Source organism: Bufo gargarizans, chromosome 11 (assembly GCF_014858855.1).
Source record: "Bufo gargarizans isolate SCDJY-AF-19 chromosome 11, ASM1485885v1, whole genome shotgun sequence".
Lineage (NCBI taxonomy): Eukaryota > Metazoa > Chordata > Amphibia > Anura > Bufonidae > Bufo > Bufo gargarizans.
This window is the reverse complement of record NC_058090.1, coordinates 99,416,473-99,430,891: the sequence shown is the minus strand read 5'-3', so window position 1 is coordinate 99,430,891 and position 14,419 is coordinate 99,416,473. Positions and strand designations below refer to the sequence as shown.

At 44.3% G+C, this 14,419-nt stretch overlaps 1 protein-coding gene across 1 annotated transcript; it reads right to left on the bottom strand.

Moving 5' to 3' along the window:
• Positions 1 to 957: 957 nt before the first annotated feature.
• MEX3A (mex-3 RNA binding family member A) lies at positions 958 to 14,385 on the bottom strand. The gene is made up of 2 exons (XM_044272687.1): positions 14,020 to 14,385; positions 958 to 2,157 (listed from the first exon to the last, which is right to left on the bottom strand). The coding sequence occupies exons 1-2, from the start codon at positions 14,351 to 14,353 to the stop codon at positions 1,082 to 1,084; spliced, it is 1,410 nt and encodes a 469-aa protein (XP_044128622.1). The 5' UTR covers positions 14,354 to 14,385; the 3' UTR covers positions 958 to 1,081.
• Positions 14,386 to 14,419: the final 34 nt, after the last annotated feature.

The window sequence follows — 14,419 nt, the reverse complement described above, 5'->3', positions numbered from 1 at the left end:
TTTTTTTTCTCTTTTCTTAAAAATAAGCAAGACCTCCATGCATATAAAGTCCTGATTGTTGAGTTTTGTTTCTTGTCCTGGCGCTAAAAATTAAAACTGGCAGGAATTTTACATCAGAATTCTGAATCTTCTTTACAGCAAATGACCATAAAATTGCAAATGGTAGATTGAGCTGCATTCTGTTGAGTGTGAGGTAATCGTTGTGTCCTCATGTTGCAGATTCCCAGAGATTGATAATTACAGTTTTTATTTTTTATTATAACTTTTTTTTTTTTGCTTGTAATGATGAAATAGGATTCCGGTCGATAGTCAGACGGGATGTGAGAGAAAGGCATCAGTGGGCACCGGAAGTGGGGCCTGTAAATGCCCAGTAATCTGACCTGGCTGATGGTACCCCTGAGTGCCTTCCATTCTGTATCCACCGATTTTTTTATGAGCCCATCTGCCGACTCTGCCCGCTTTAATTTTAGAGAGGTAAATCTTCTACAGTGCTTAAGAAGGTCAAAGTAGAAAGAGGACATCTCTGACCTCAGTTGGACCCCTCTTTCCACTTGACCCTTTAATATTACAGAGATCATAAGTGTATATATATATATATATATATATATCAGCTGCATATCTTCAAACCGCAGTAGAGGTTGATAAAGCTCGACTTAACTGCTAACAGAAAAAAAGTCGAAGAAAATTCCTGATGGTTTTACAGCAGCAAGCTATAACTTTTTGCGGGGCTGCGACCGTGGGGTAATTACTTGCTCCTTAAAAACTCTTCTATTCCAATAAAAAAGTCAGAAAACTAAAAGGTTACATCTGGACTCAAGAAAATGGATTCTCGTGGGCACCGGAGCCCCAAAAATTAGCTGTGACTGCTGGAAAAGGGTATCGGCAACCCCTTTTTTTTAACCACCAAACCTCTAAATGTTCAAAAAAATAAAATAAAAAAATCGCAAGTTTCAGATATCCTTTTTGTAACATTCTGATTATAGTTAAGATTTTATTATGAAGTTTAAATATTGTTTCTTGACCTCTATGCACCACAAGTCCATCATCTCTTTACCCACCTATTCCCTTTTCCCAAAGTCTCTTAGGAAAATATCCTTATGGCTTGAGTGGCGGACGCGTGACAAACTGGACACTCAGGTTCATTGCGTTCGCAGATGCGTACAGCACACTCCATACAAAAAAGGTTGTGCCCGCAGGGCACCAGTGCAGCTGTGACCTCGCTTTCGAAGCATATCATGCACTCCCGGCTTCCAGAAACAGAGTTCCTAGTGGCATTAAGTTTGGTGAAGCCTGGCAGAGTATCGCCTTGGTTTCTCCTTGGCAAGCTAGTAAGGCTGGATTCTGGAGACCTCTGGGTGGCATTGGTCTGGATGGTGCCGCTGCTCCCCGAGCGCTGCTGCTTTGTGAAGATGCCTGGGGTTGGGCTGTTGTTCTCTTGTCCTCCCCACATGGGTCCACCACTTTCAGCCACACCGTAATACACATCCTGCTTGTAGTTAGGGAACAAGTAGCCGTAGTTGAATTCATTCTGATCATTCAGTCTTGGCGTCTCATAAACGGGTTCTGCCGGGCAGTCACCAATGCATCCTAGACTGTTTTGTCTGAAGGTGGAAAGAGGTTTGCAACCTGCTGCTGTACCATGAACTCTCCAGCTCTCTGGGTATCGACTTTCCATGCCAGAATCTGGACTATTGGACAGAAAGTCATTCTCGTTGTTGTATTCCAAGATTTTGCCGGTTCGTACCGCAATGTGTGTCTCAATTTCTTCTCGTGCTCGTTCCACATTTCCTGGAGCCCCAGTGATCTCAAACACCGGGTCTCTGTCACGGCTTGGCGTGATAATATAAGTATTTGTCTGCTGCTGAATCCTTTTAATGGTAGCCCCCTTGGGTCCAACTACTAATCCAACAACTCTGTAGGGGACTCTGACACGGATTGTGACTTGGCCGGGTAGAGTTGGGGCACTGCCGAAAGCATTGCCGGCTTTGTTCCGGGAAGCTCTTATCATGGAGAAGTGTTCCGCGGCAGAAATGATCTCACGCCTTGCCATGGCCACGTCTTCTCTACGTCCAGTCACCATAAAAACCGGCTCTTCCCCTCGAACAGGCGTCTTAATGTATGTGTTCGTTTTCGCCCTTAGCGCTTTGATTTTGCAGCCTAAAAAGAAATGAAAATATGTTTTAACATTTTTTTTTTATTACATGACACTTAAAAAAAAAAACACAACCTATAACTAGGTTAAGCAATTTTTATCTGACTTGGCAATTTCAATACATATGTGTAGTTCTTGAGTATATTTGACTTAAATTACTTAAAGTCAACTTGTCTAGAAGGTTTTAGAGGCTAAAGAAGGGAATAGAAAGATGACGGCGCAGAACAAACATATATGAGTCTTGAAGTCACAGACTGGACATACATGTAGACATGGATATGGATGGTAGGTCAACTGCACTGACCATGTCGAAGAGGGGGAAGAACAGAAACGGGTGCAACACTACAAGAAGGAAGGCTAAACAAGGCCACAACAGACCAAGGGAGCAGACTGCACAAGGTCACGACAAAGAGGCAGGTTGGAGAAATGTCAGAACCCAAGTAGCTCACTACATCACCATTATATGACCATACGAAGAGTACAGAAGAAGAATACAGTGAGGGGCAGATGGCAGACACATTGGCCAAAATATAGAGAAGCAACAAACTAAAACTAGCGTGATACAACGTTGACGTCAGAGGTAGAGAATATTAAACTTCATTGTACACCAAGACAACCAAGGCATTCAACAGACAAAAGACAGGAAAGCCCATACCTGGGAGAGAAGAGGTTAATAAATAGGTGCATGCAATGACCCAGCCTATGGGGGGCTATTAATCTAGCAACACCACCCTCCCCTCCCAGAATACTGCCTAGGTCTCTCGAAGAGCAAACAAAGCGCACATTGTTGGCCGTTTCACAAGGGTCTCTGCTCTCTAGGAAATGAAGTCTGCTTTAATAGTCTACTAAAAGCCTCAAGGTTTTTATTATAAGGTTGTCACAACCCCCCAACAAATCTAAGGGGGGAGGAGGGTCTGCTGCATGTCCCTGAACCCTCATAAAATTAGCCTCATAAACCCGAATCTCAAACACAACATTCATAAACTTGTCCAATTGTTTAGTAAGTGTAACACGTGTCGTTGGGACACGGTGACCTGGAACACATAGAATCAGCAGCTACGGCTATGATCAGCTGCTCCAAGAATCGTCTGGATCGACCAGTGTTGCCTTTGTTAACTTTGCCCACGAAAGAGTTCTAGAAATACTTCAAATTCCTATTTTTAACCCTAAAACAAAAATGAAATAAAATATTTTTGGCTTCATGTGAATTGTGGTCAACCAAAATCGCTTTCGGCAGACCTCTAATCACAACAGTAGACCTTAAGCTCCTAGAGGGGGTTATGTCCTACTTCTAACCAAATCACTGGAAATAAATATAAATATTAAAAGGAGTAAATTTCAAGCTTTAAGGTCCTGCATCACTACAGTCAATGGACATTAATGTGGCCACATCAAAGCCACTCATTTCTATTCTGTGGGGGAAGAACAAAAATTTCAAAAAAGTCCATTATGGGCAGATATTGACATTTTCTTTTTGACTACAAAAATGAAGCAGGTCATGTGGGATTTACCACTCATCTTGACCCAATAATAAATCTATAATCTCCAAAGGGTTCTGGCAGCCATTTAGGTGAATGTACTGCCTCGGGCCTGTCAGCTGTACAGTGGAGACAGCCATTTTGTGCTTCTAATCAATCTTCATGGCATCACAATAAGGACCCTAATTATCAAGCTATTATTGACGTGAATATTCATCCGGTCCACGTAACTCTGTGTCAACATCTTAGATCATAAACTTCTTGGATGTTGATCATCCTAACATGTGCCTAAATCTTGGGACTCGACAACAAAATGGCCGACTCCCCAACCCCCTTTTAGGTTGATTTGGGTCAAACTGCAAACCTACACCGGTCATTTAAGGGAAAGATCAAGATGCAGATAGTAAAACTGGGCACCTTTTCCCCACATTTTTCTTTTAAGTTAGATTTAACCCTAAACACCCAAAAAAAAAAAGAGGAAACCCCAGACCGTCCGATGACTGGCCAGGCCACGAACAGGTTAACTGTAACGGCCTGAGAGCCTCACTTGCTGCAAGAAGGTTGAATTAATCCCTTCTGAAAAGGCCTCATTCTCTGGGGAGGGCGTGTGAGGGGGCCAGAGACGGCCACAAAGGATTTCTTAGAATCTCACCAAGGCTGTGCGAACGGGACGGGACTGGCACTGCGCACAATGTGTTTCTATATCCATACGTAGAGCCCATATGGAGGACTGTATGCCACAAGCTGTGTCAACAACAGCATATGTCCCGTATCATCTGCCCTCATTAGGCAGCGGTATTATCTGGCATTCTTGGGATATTCTCCCAAGTGGGGTGGATAATCTCAAAAGGAAAGGTCCTTCTACCTCTGTGGACAAAACAACATGTCCGATTACACCGCGCAACAATGATTTTGCTACTGAGAGAAAAACGTGATTTACACTAAAATGAGCGCGCCGATTCCAAATATGAACTCTGAATTCGCCTGACACGTCTAGATTTTAACCCCTTAAGGACCCTGGGATTTTTCATTTTTGCGTTTTCATTTTTCACTCCCCGCCTTCCAATAGTCCTAACTTTTTTATTTTTCCATTCACCTGATGGCTTTTTTTTTGTGGGACAAGTTGTACTTTCTAATGGCACCATTTACGGTTGCACACCATGTAGTAGGAAGTGGGAAAAAAATTCCATTGTACACTATGTGGTAAAATAGACCTGTTATCCTCATTCTCCAGGTCAGTGCGGTTACAACGATACCACACTTGTATAATTTTCCTTGCGTTTTAAAATTAAAACCTTTGAGGGAAAACAAAAACTTTTTATATCCATATTCTGACCCCTATACATTTTTGGTAGTTATGTGTATGGGGCTGTGTGAGGGCTCATATTTTGCGGGACGATCTGTTCTTTTCAGTGATACCAATTTGAACTGTGTGCGACATTTTGATCACTTTTTATAAAAAAAATAAAATTATTGGGTAGTTGAAGTGACAAAAAAATGGCAAATTTGCCGTATGACATTAATATTGTTATATTTTAATAGTATGGGCGATGCCCATGATGTTTATTTTTTTATTGTTTAAGTATTTTAATTTTAAGGAAAGGTGGGTGATTTGAACTTTTAGTTTTTTTTTTATATTTGCAAAAACTTTTTTTTAAGTCACCTTGGGTGACAATAACTGGCAATCATTGGATTGCCTATTGTGTTCATTGATGTCTATATAAACACCATTGAACACTTCATTTGCACTATACCAGGCATGCTCAACCTGCGGCCCTCCAGCTGTTGTAAAACTACAACTCCCACAATGCCCTGCTGTAGGCTGATAGCTGTAGGGCATGCTGGGAGTTGTAGTTTTGCAACAGTTGGAGGGCCGCAGATTGAGCATGCCTGCACTATACCAATACAATGCTGCCACCTAGTGGCCTGTATTGGTATAGTCATCTAATAGGCACCGAAACCTGCTTAAGGCATCAGCCTATTAGATCAATGTAACAGGTTCCCCGATCCCAGCCGGGGAACGATGTCACCGGAGCGGAAGTGTGCGACTTTCGCTTCCGGACTGCGCAGATGCCATGGTCACATTTGACCACGGCATCTGAAAGGGAAAAAGTATGCGATCAGCCTTATGGCAGAAACCAGGCGGCTATGGCGCCCGCTGCACGTGCGAGTGGGTGCCATGTTTAGGGACCGGACTTCTGCCGTTTATGTACAGCAGAGGTCCTTAAAGGGTTAAGTTATACATGCAAAGCCTATTCAGTTATAATATTAATGCATTATATTGTAGATATTCCAATGGACATGTCCAGACCTGTTCGGACGCACTCAGGCTGATGTCAGTAGTAAGGGTACTTGAACACTAGCAGCAGGGGACTCCAGCAGGCTGTTCCGGTGGGTTAACAGCCTGTCGGATCCGTCCTCCCGCTAGTTCACGTGTGCCCCCGACTGCTGCTCCGTCCCTATTGACTATAATGGGGGTGGGGGCGGAGTTTCGGCGGCAGCACGGAACAGCCTGCCAGAGTCCGCTGCCGTTAGTGTGAAACTAGCCTAAGTATATAAGGCAAGCTGGACAGATTTGGATAAAGTGATCTGTTATAGTGCTATCAGTTTTGAAACTTATGATGGATAAACGCAAATGTGTTACGATCCAGACAATTTCTGCTACATATGTGGCAAAAACACTACTTATGATCAGCGCAAGAATCTGACAGAGCGAGTGCGTCTCGCAGCTCGGGATGCGTTTGTGCTCGTAGTGCTGACCTTCCTTGGGAGCAGACGAGCTGCAGACTCTGCTGAACTAGTAGACAACCTGCTTACAGCACATGAACAACTTGGCTGCCCAATGTCATTGAAAGTGCATTTCTTATATTCCCATCTTGACTTTTTCCCACCCAATTTGGGACACGTAAGTGACGAACATGGAGAGCGGTTCCATAAAGATATTTCTACAATGGAGAACAGGTATCAAGGCCGCTGGAATCCCAACATGATGGCGGACTACTGCTGGTTTTTGCAATGGGAAAATATAACCGTTCACAAAAGCACTTTTAACAGCACTGGGCCTCGCTCAAGTCAGTTTTTTAAACTGAAAAACTAGACTTTTTGAAATGTTGTTATTCCATTACATTTTCATACACTGTTTACTACACAAACTTAGATGTAGATCAGGGAATTGTTGGAGTAAAACTCAATGCTTTCCAAGTGCTCCATTCATTTAGGCATACCTATGCCTAGCAAAATTTTGTGACGTGTTACAACAATTCTGACTTCGGATTTGTAATCTGCACACTCAATTTAGTATAGGACAAATGGTTTTTGCCCAGTAGCAGACAAAAAGTTATTTTTTGTTGCGTGGTGTTCTAGTCGGCTGTTGTTCCCTCCCTCACACCTGTCCTCTGCCCACGATATTGCCTTACGTCACATTTTCAATCAGAGATGGATGAAATACTTTTCACAGCAAACTTCACGAGGCATTGAACGAAGAACTTAATAGATATCAATAGTCAACTACCCAAAAAGGTCTGTGCTTTGCAACTGCAGCCACTGAAAATGGTCTTAAAGGGAATGTCCATTTAAAGTTATTCTCAACCCTAATTTGTTTTTGCAAAAATATTATTGACATGGAAATCCTGGTTTATTCCTAACGGGCCTCTGAAGATCGGAGTAACCGTAGACAGACTAGTTGCTAGAGGTTTTCTACGGTGTGACTGGAGTCGATAGGCAATGTATTCCTAGCAACCAGACTGCCAGACGTGACTCAGCTGTTCAGCTCAATGTGTGATTGACACTGTGGTGCCAGCAGAGAGGCTGCAAACAGTCAAGCGATTCTATTGTCTATCGGTGGCTGCCTTTCTAATCCAATATGTCTAGACGAATGTCAGGTGCACCCACCGATTTAGTCGGCACTGGCTAACCATCTAATATACATGGAGGTAAGCAGTTCTTCCATGATGACAGTTGTCGAGGGAAAGATGGATAGGGCAGTTGGATTTCAATCTGCCTGATCTTTTGTTCTCAAGGGAAATATCTTGAAGGGCTTAATCTTCTGTCCCTAGTCAATACAAATGCACGCTCATCCAAACCCAGTGTGCATTGTGAAGGGGAGAGGGCAGTTTAGGGGACATATGCTTTCTCAGGTGTTGACCTTTCTGCTGCAGCTGGTGGTAGTTGAAGGATGGCACTGAGCCTGGGCTTTCGTCTCAGTGAGCAGGACAGAGAAATTCGAAAAAGAGCAAACAGCAGGTGGCGCTATAGAGACAGGCCAGGCAGATTTATTATTGTCTATACCAGGAAACTGGCTAGATTTGAGGGACGATCTAAGCTCGCTCGCCGGCATAGATTATAGTTTTTGCGCACTTGTCCAGACGGACAGAATTATTAAGAGGTGTGCACCTCTTAAATCTGGTGCATCTTGCCCAAGGGGGGGGGGGAGATTAAGACTGGAAAACAAAGTGCAACCAATCTGTCTAAAAATAACTGCTGTCATTTTGTATAAGCTATCGTTAGGGAAAAATCATTTATAATGAACGAGATAGGTTGTCTCGGATGCCCGTAATCCTGTTTATTCTTATACATATAGGACAACCTAACTAAAAACCTAACCTATGAGGCTCCCCATTTCTCTCCACAGGGGATTTAGGCTTTCTGACCATAGTCCAACAATGAAGAAAGAGAGTTTGGCCAGCTCTATGGGGTCATGTCAGAGGCTTCGAAATGAGTTTAAAGAAACATTAACATCATCATGGTGACAACATATATTGCTCTAAGAGGCCCATATACATGAGATAAAAGTCTGGCTGATTGTGACTGACCAGAGTTTAAAAAATTAGAGCAAAAGATTGTTTGTGACTGCCAATGGAAAACTTCTGCCTGCCAAAAAGGTAATTAGCCAGATTGTAAAACTTTGACTACTATGAAGTACCTTATGAGGTCCATGACAGTATAAGAGGTCAACCATGAAGACCATCATGAGGAGGACATGTACAGGCCAAGATGGCTGCCAAATGACTTGATGCTATCTTGATAATAGATGCAGGTTGCAAATACTTCAACTCGAGTCATTTTTGAATGCTAAAATTGGCTTTACTTGGGGTTGGAAAGCAGCCAAGAGAAGAGAAGAACATGAGATCGATACGAGAGGGTAACGGGGAAGGAGTGGGGTGGGTGTGTGGGGGGTATGGGTGGGGATGCCTAATGAACAACAAAGACGTAGCCTAATATTCTTTCTTAAATTATTTGCTTTTCAGAAACACCTAAAAGCTGACCACCATAACTCAGTTTCCATGTAACAAGTCATGACCTGGTCAATCGTGCACCTCAATTTTGTTTCATGCTGGTCCTCCTGGCTGTCTTACACACCCATGGGCCCATAACACTTTTTGACTATAAATTTCCTGACACTCAAAAAATGACGTGTTATATAATCTGCCTTCCTCCCCCAAACTGAGAGGTTTCACAGTCTGGTCAAGATCAAAGTCTGTTCCATCACGACCATGCATGATTATCTCTCATGGTTTTCCCATCCTGGTATTAATTCTCAACGATACCAATTCTCTTGATCAAGTGCCCTATTCATTGGTTGAGTCAACCAGGCATGACGCAGAGCTAAAAGAAAAATATATTAAGTCTCCTAAAGAACAATAGGAAGGGTCAACAAGGGCCCCTTGTCACAGAGGTGGGCACAGCCTATCGGCTTTGTGTGCCGATCCCTTCCAAAGTAACTATATCCCATGTGATCAAGATAGCGCAGTGGCCAGATGCTCGCACGTCTCGTATAGCAGGAAGATAAGTTGTAGTAACCAGATGTCCTATATTCAGATAAAAGCTCCCCTGGTCAGGTCTAGAACATATGAATAGTATTCAAATCTCTTAAAACACTTAATTTAACCCTGTCCAGCACCAAATTTGAAACCATAAATTATGGCAGTTTTAGGAAAGTCTTCAAGAGTGTTCATGAAGGAAGCCAACCGATCAACTAGTGGTGGGCCATAGCTTATAATATACAGTATATAGAAAAGACCTCCTATAGATGTTGATGTGACAAAAACCATACACAGGTTCTAAAAGGTTTGGCAAACAACAAAAAAGAAAAAACATGAGGATAAGGTTAAGGTCAAGAACATTAATTTGAAGGACCGACCTGCCGAGGCTTTAAATGTCCCTTTTTCCCCCCGCAAAGTTTTAGCAAGAAATAAGGTAGATAAATCATTCTTGGCTAGGGGAAGGGGATTACAAAATTTAGTGTGGGTCTAAAAAAAAGAGAAATGCAGTAGGTGTCACTCCAGCTTCCCATGAACATGCGCTCCACACCAAGGGTGCCGTATGTTTACCAACACTGCGCTTGCTCCATTGACCGCGTGAGTAAGCTGCTGCCAACCATCGCCACGCCCCACAAACGCCACCGCCCCATCTCAGCCACCAATGGCAAAATCCTCCTATCAGGGAGATGACTGATATAATTTCTAGGTTCTGGGTTTCTAAGGGGGTGCTGCAGAAAGTCATTAAGCTCTGTAGATGCAGCGCCAAGCCACGTGCATGCCAATGCTGCCAATGTATAGCTCCCTGGAATATTCTGAATCAAACAGCCTTAGGCGTTCATTGGAAATTCACAATGAACAACCATTTCGACGGTGAAATTGTAACGTTAAACCATACCCTTTTAATCTTCCGGTCAGTTCTAGGCCTTTCGTAAAGGGGCTGGATGAGGTCACAAAAGCCATCAATTTACCAGACTTATATTTAGAATTGTAAATTCACAGAATAAACTTTGTATGCCCCGTAACGCCGCCTCCTTTTATGCTGGATTCCATGACATGCAGTCACTCCCACTAAGGAATCGATTCCCGACACAATAGACACCGAGCCATACCACAGATTACTTATACATCCCAGGGACCTTCAAAAGGCCCTTCGTCCAGGTCTAAAATAGAGATATTAGATTGTAGCCCCTTGATAGACCTGTCACCACAAAATATTAAAATAATCTAACAACAAAAAAATAAAAAAAATAATCACATTGTTTAAATAAAAAATATGAAATTTTAGAACTGGTCTACAAAGAGTAGTCTGAAAAAACAAAAACAGAAAAAAAAATGAGAAACCCCCACCCAGTCTGAAACGTTTGCTGCTCTCCTCTGCAATGCCTTCCTAGAAACACGCATGGCTCTCCTCGCGACTGTAAAATAAGGACCACACCCCCCTAACTGTTTTCGCTACAACCTGCGCATTCTGCTCGCTGGGGGAAAAAATGGTGCAAATTCTACCTTTTGTCTACATGTCAGGGTCCAGTACAACAAAGGCCGTTAACCGGTAGACACTTAATAAAGGGGAATTGAGATTTCAGCAAAGTTTATACATCAAATTCAAAAAAATAAAAAACACATCTAAACGAGTCTCCTGAAATCAACCTTTTTTGGACACCAGAGTGGCTTCAGGTACTGAGGGGTTAACAGACACAGCCACTTCCAAGAGTTCTGGAGAACCTTGAACCACTTTTGGATTCTAGATGTTGAGCATCTCCATGGTCCCTTTGTTCACGAGTAGCAGCCATGGCCCTTCTGGTTTTAGGAATATCTCCCACACTCAGTTTTTTTGGCCCTGGCTCTGGAGCTTGGTCACCACTAACTTAAATAAAGCCTCCTCAGGAGTTAATCTTTTTAAAGATTTGGAGATGAATTATTTAAATTAGTCTCACGCTGCGCTCATTCTTGGAGAGAAACCCAAGTGACGACACTCACTGGACGGCGGCGGACAGATATGGAGCGTAGTGGGGTGTTTTTTTTTTTTCTGTTGCTCCTCCAGACAAAAGCTGGGACAATTTCTGCATCTCCAGAGCACATGTGCAGAAGAAAAAAAAGTCTATATTTCTCCAGACAAAGAGCCTGCAAAACCTCACTTCCTGCACTACAGCATGCTGCTGCACCACACAAAGGTTGGCTGGTGCCTCGCAGACATGAAAATTTAAGAATGCACAGCACAAAACTGACCAAACATGATAATAATGTCTCATGAAGAACAATGCCTTCTAGTCTACACAGCACATCATCCCCACCGCCTGCAGCTGTATAATTTGACAAGTGCCTACAACTCGACTTCCATCCTCTCATCTCCACAGCCATTTCCGAGACACAACGACTGAGAACGAGACACACAAATAATCTCTGTTACTACGAGAGTTGCTCAGTTTCGTGACACGCTGTCTGCACCACATAACGAGCAGGCAGGCTTTGTTGCAGCACCCTCTGTCTCGAGCACATGGTGGCCTTGGTAATTTGTGTTTTGGTACCCAATGCCCTCTCCCATCACATCACCCAGGCCTGTCTTTGGGATGTTTTTGGAATAAGCTTTGGCCATAAAACAGATAGCTGTATCAAGAAGGAAGAGCAGCTTAATTCCAGCCATAATGGTAGCATGTGCACCACCAAACAAAGAGCCAACTTGACAGGTCTTGTGGACGATATTTCAATTTTACGGAGCTGGCCTTGGTCGAAATCTTATGATTTACTTAATACTGACATTAAATGTTTTCTTTCTTTCATTTTTTTTTTTGGGGGGGGGGGGGAAGCTGGAGTGACAGAGGGTATAGGTTACTGAGTGGGTGTGTGCGAGAAGATGAAGACGGGTGAGAAGGCCATTGTACTAAGCCACCAATATACAGAAAACCAAAATGCACTGTCTAGGTGCCCACAACAGCCAATAAACTCCAAAAACACCACAAAGGACAATGCGAAAATGATGGTGATGTCATATCATTCATCACTCTAGGAAAGGCAGGTTTCGGTGAAAGGGGTGGGGATGAGGGGTCCGAAGAACACGGCGCTCACTACTGCAGCACCCCACGCTATCTTCCCAATATCCGCAGAGGGTAAAGGTTACACAGAACACACCACAGGCTCACTTTATCCTAAGCTCGACACTCAACTCTCAGAAATGAAACACCTTCCTGACCTTCTGACCCAAATTATTTAAAAAGGAAGCCTCGATTTCCAAGCTGGACCTCACCATGGATTTTGGAGACGATGGAGCCAAAGAGAGATACAGTTAAGAAGAGCTGGACCTGAGAGAGATGCCAGCTACTGCACACACCCACCAAAAACTTCTCTCCTGCTCGAACAGTCCTGGCCTCACTGGCACAGTCACCATGTGATAAACGTTGGAGACCTTGTTGCCCCTGCCTGCATAGGTTAATGGTAGACCAGTCTGGGATAGTCCATTATGGACTGCCAGCTCTGCGGGTCAGACTTTTGTTCTAATCCAAGTACCCTCTAGACAACAAATACCAGTCTACGGTGTGCTTTTGAGAGTGCCTAGAATATTTTTGTATCTGGTCACCAATACTGTCCCATGTGAGCTGGGCCAAAGTGTATAATTTGGTTTTGCTAGATCTATCCCGAAACAGCCTCACTGGGATCTCTTGTGTGCAGAGAAGGTGGGTGTGGTATCATTTTAACCCTGACAAGTCCTACCCTAATCCCTGTAGCCGAGAACAAAAGCCTGGCTTCTAAAATAGGGCTCCAGGCAGCGGTACGTTCCAAGCAACAACAACAACCATCCACACAAGTTTTCACCCAACTCCAAAGAGCCAATTGACATGATAACCAAGGAAGTTGTGCAGGTCCTGAAGTCGTCTAGGAACATCCAGTAACCCCCCCCCCCAATCTCATCTTCCCTCCAACCATCAGCACTCTGCTCCCAAACAAAGGCGACAACCTTCAGTAGTGTGCATCCTGCCCCCAGCACCAACACAGCCCACACTTCCGAGAGCCTAAGGGACGGCAAGACCCCAACCGAGTGCGTACGGGAGGCTGAGCGCTCTACACAGACAGACTGCAGCGGCGTATCCTTACATAAACTTTTCCCACAGCATCTCTCAGGAAGTGCCCACATGCTGGAGACAATGGAAAGAGTGCCGAGACAACAAAAGAATCACGCCAACTACCCCAGCCACATGGAAGGGGTCCAAGCACCCAGATCCCCTGAACACCCATCTGCACCATCACCCCCCCCAACATAAAAAAAATAACATAGAAATAAACGTAAAGACGGGACAGACACATGACGGGCAAGGGGGTGTGTATCGGTGACAAGGTCCCCAAACAAAAGGACCGCAATACACGCTTAAGTTTTTGACAAACCTTTGTTTTGGAGGTGCAGTGGGGGAGGGGGGGCATGTTGTGTTATGGAAGGGATACAAAACAAAGGACCCACCCCCCCACCCCAAATAATGTAAGGTATGGGATGTTGCTACAATGTATCAGTCTGCAAACAAAGCATGCATGTGTGAGTTGTTTGTGGTGCCCAGACAAAGCCCTCCCCTGCAGGCAGGTATGGCATGGTGTACCCCCTGCCCAGATGCCCCCACATGGTGCAGTGATGGAGACAAAGGCTCACCTTGCCTGCCCACAATCTCAGCCACGTGTTCGGAGCTGGGCACTGGCACACACTCCGTGGTGTTAGAACTCTTCAGCCTCAGCTCTGCCTCCTTGTACAGGGCACACAGCTTGCTCTCCCCCGATTTTTGGGGGTGCTGGCCGCTGCTCGAGCTGTTGGTGCTGCTGTTGTTGTTGTTGTTGGTGTCTTCTTCTGTCTCCCCCAGACCCAGGAGGCAGAGTTGGTCCAGGGCGATCTGCAGGGCTCTGTCATCCTCCAGCACCCTGTCCTTGGTGAGGTCTGCCATGCCATGCCCATTCCTTTCCATCATCCCTGATACCACCAGGCTAGGCATGGCTAACAAAGGCTGGGGAACAAAGAAGAGGGGCAAGAGAGAGGAACCAGAGGAGAGAGAGAGAGA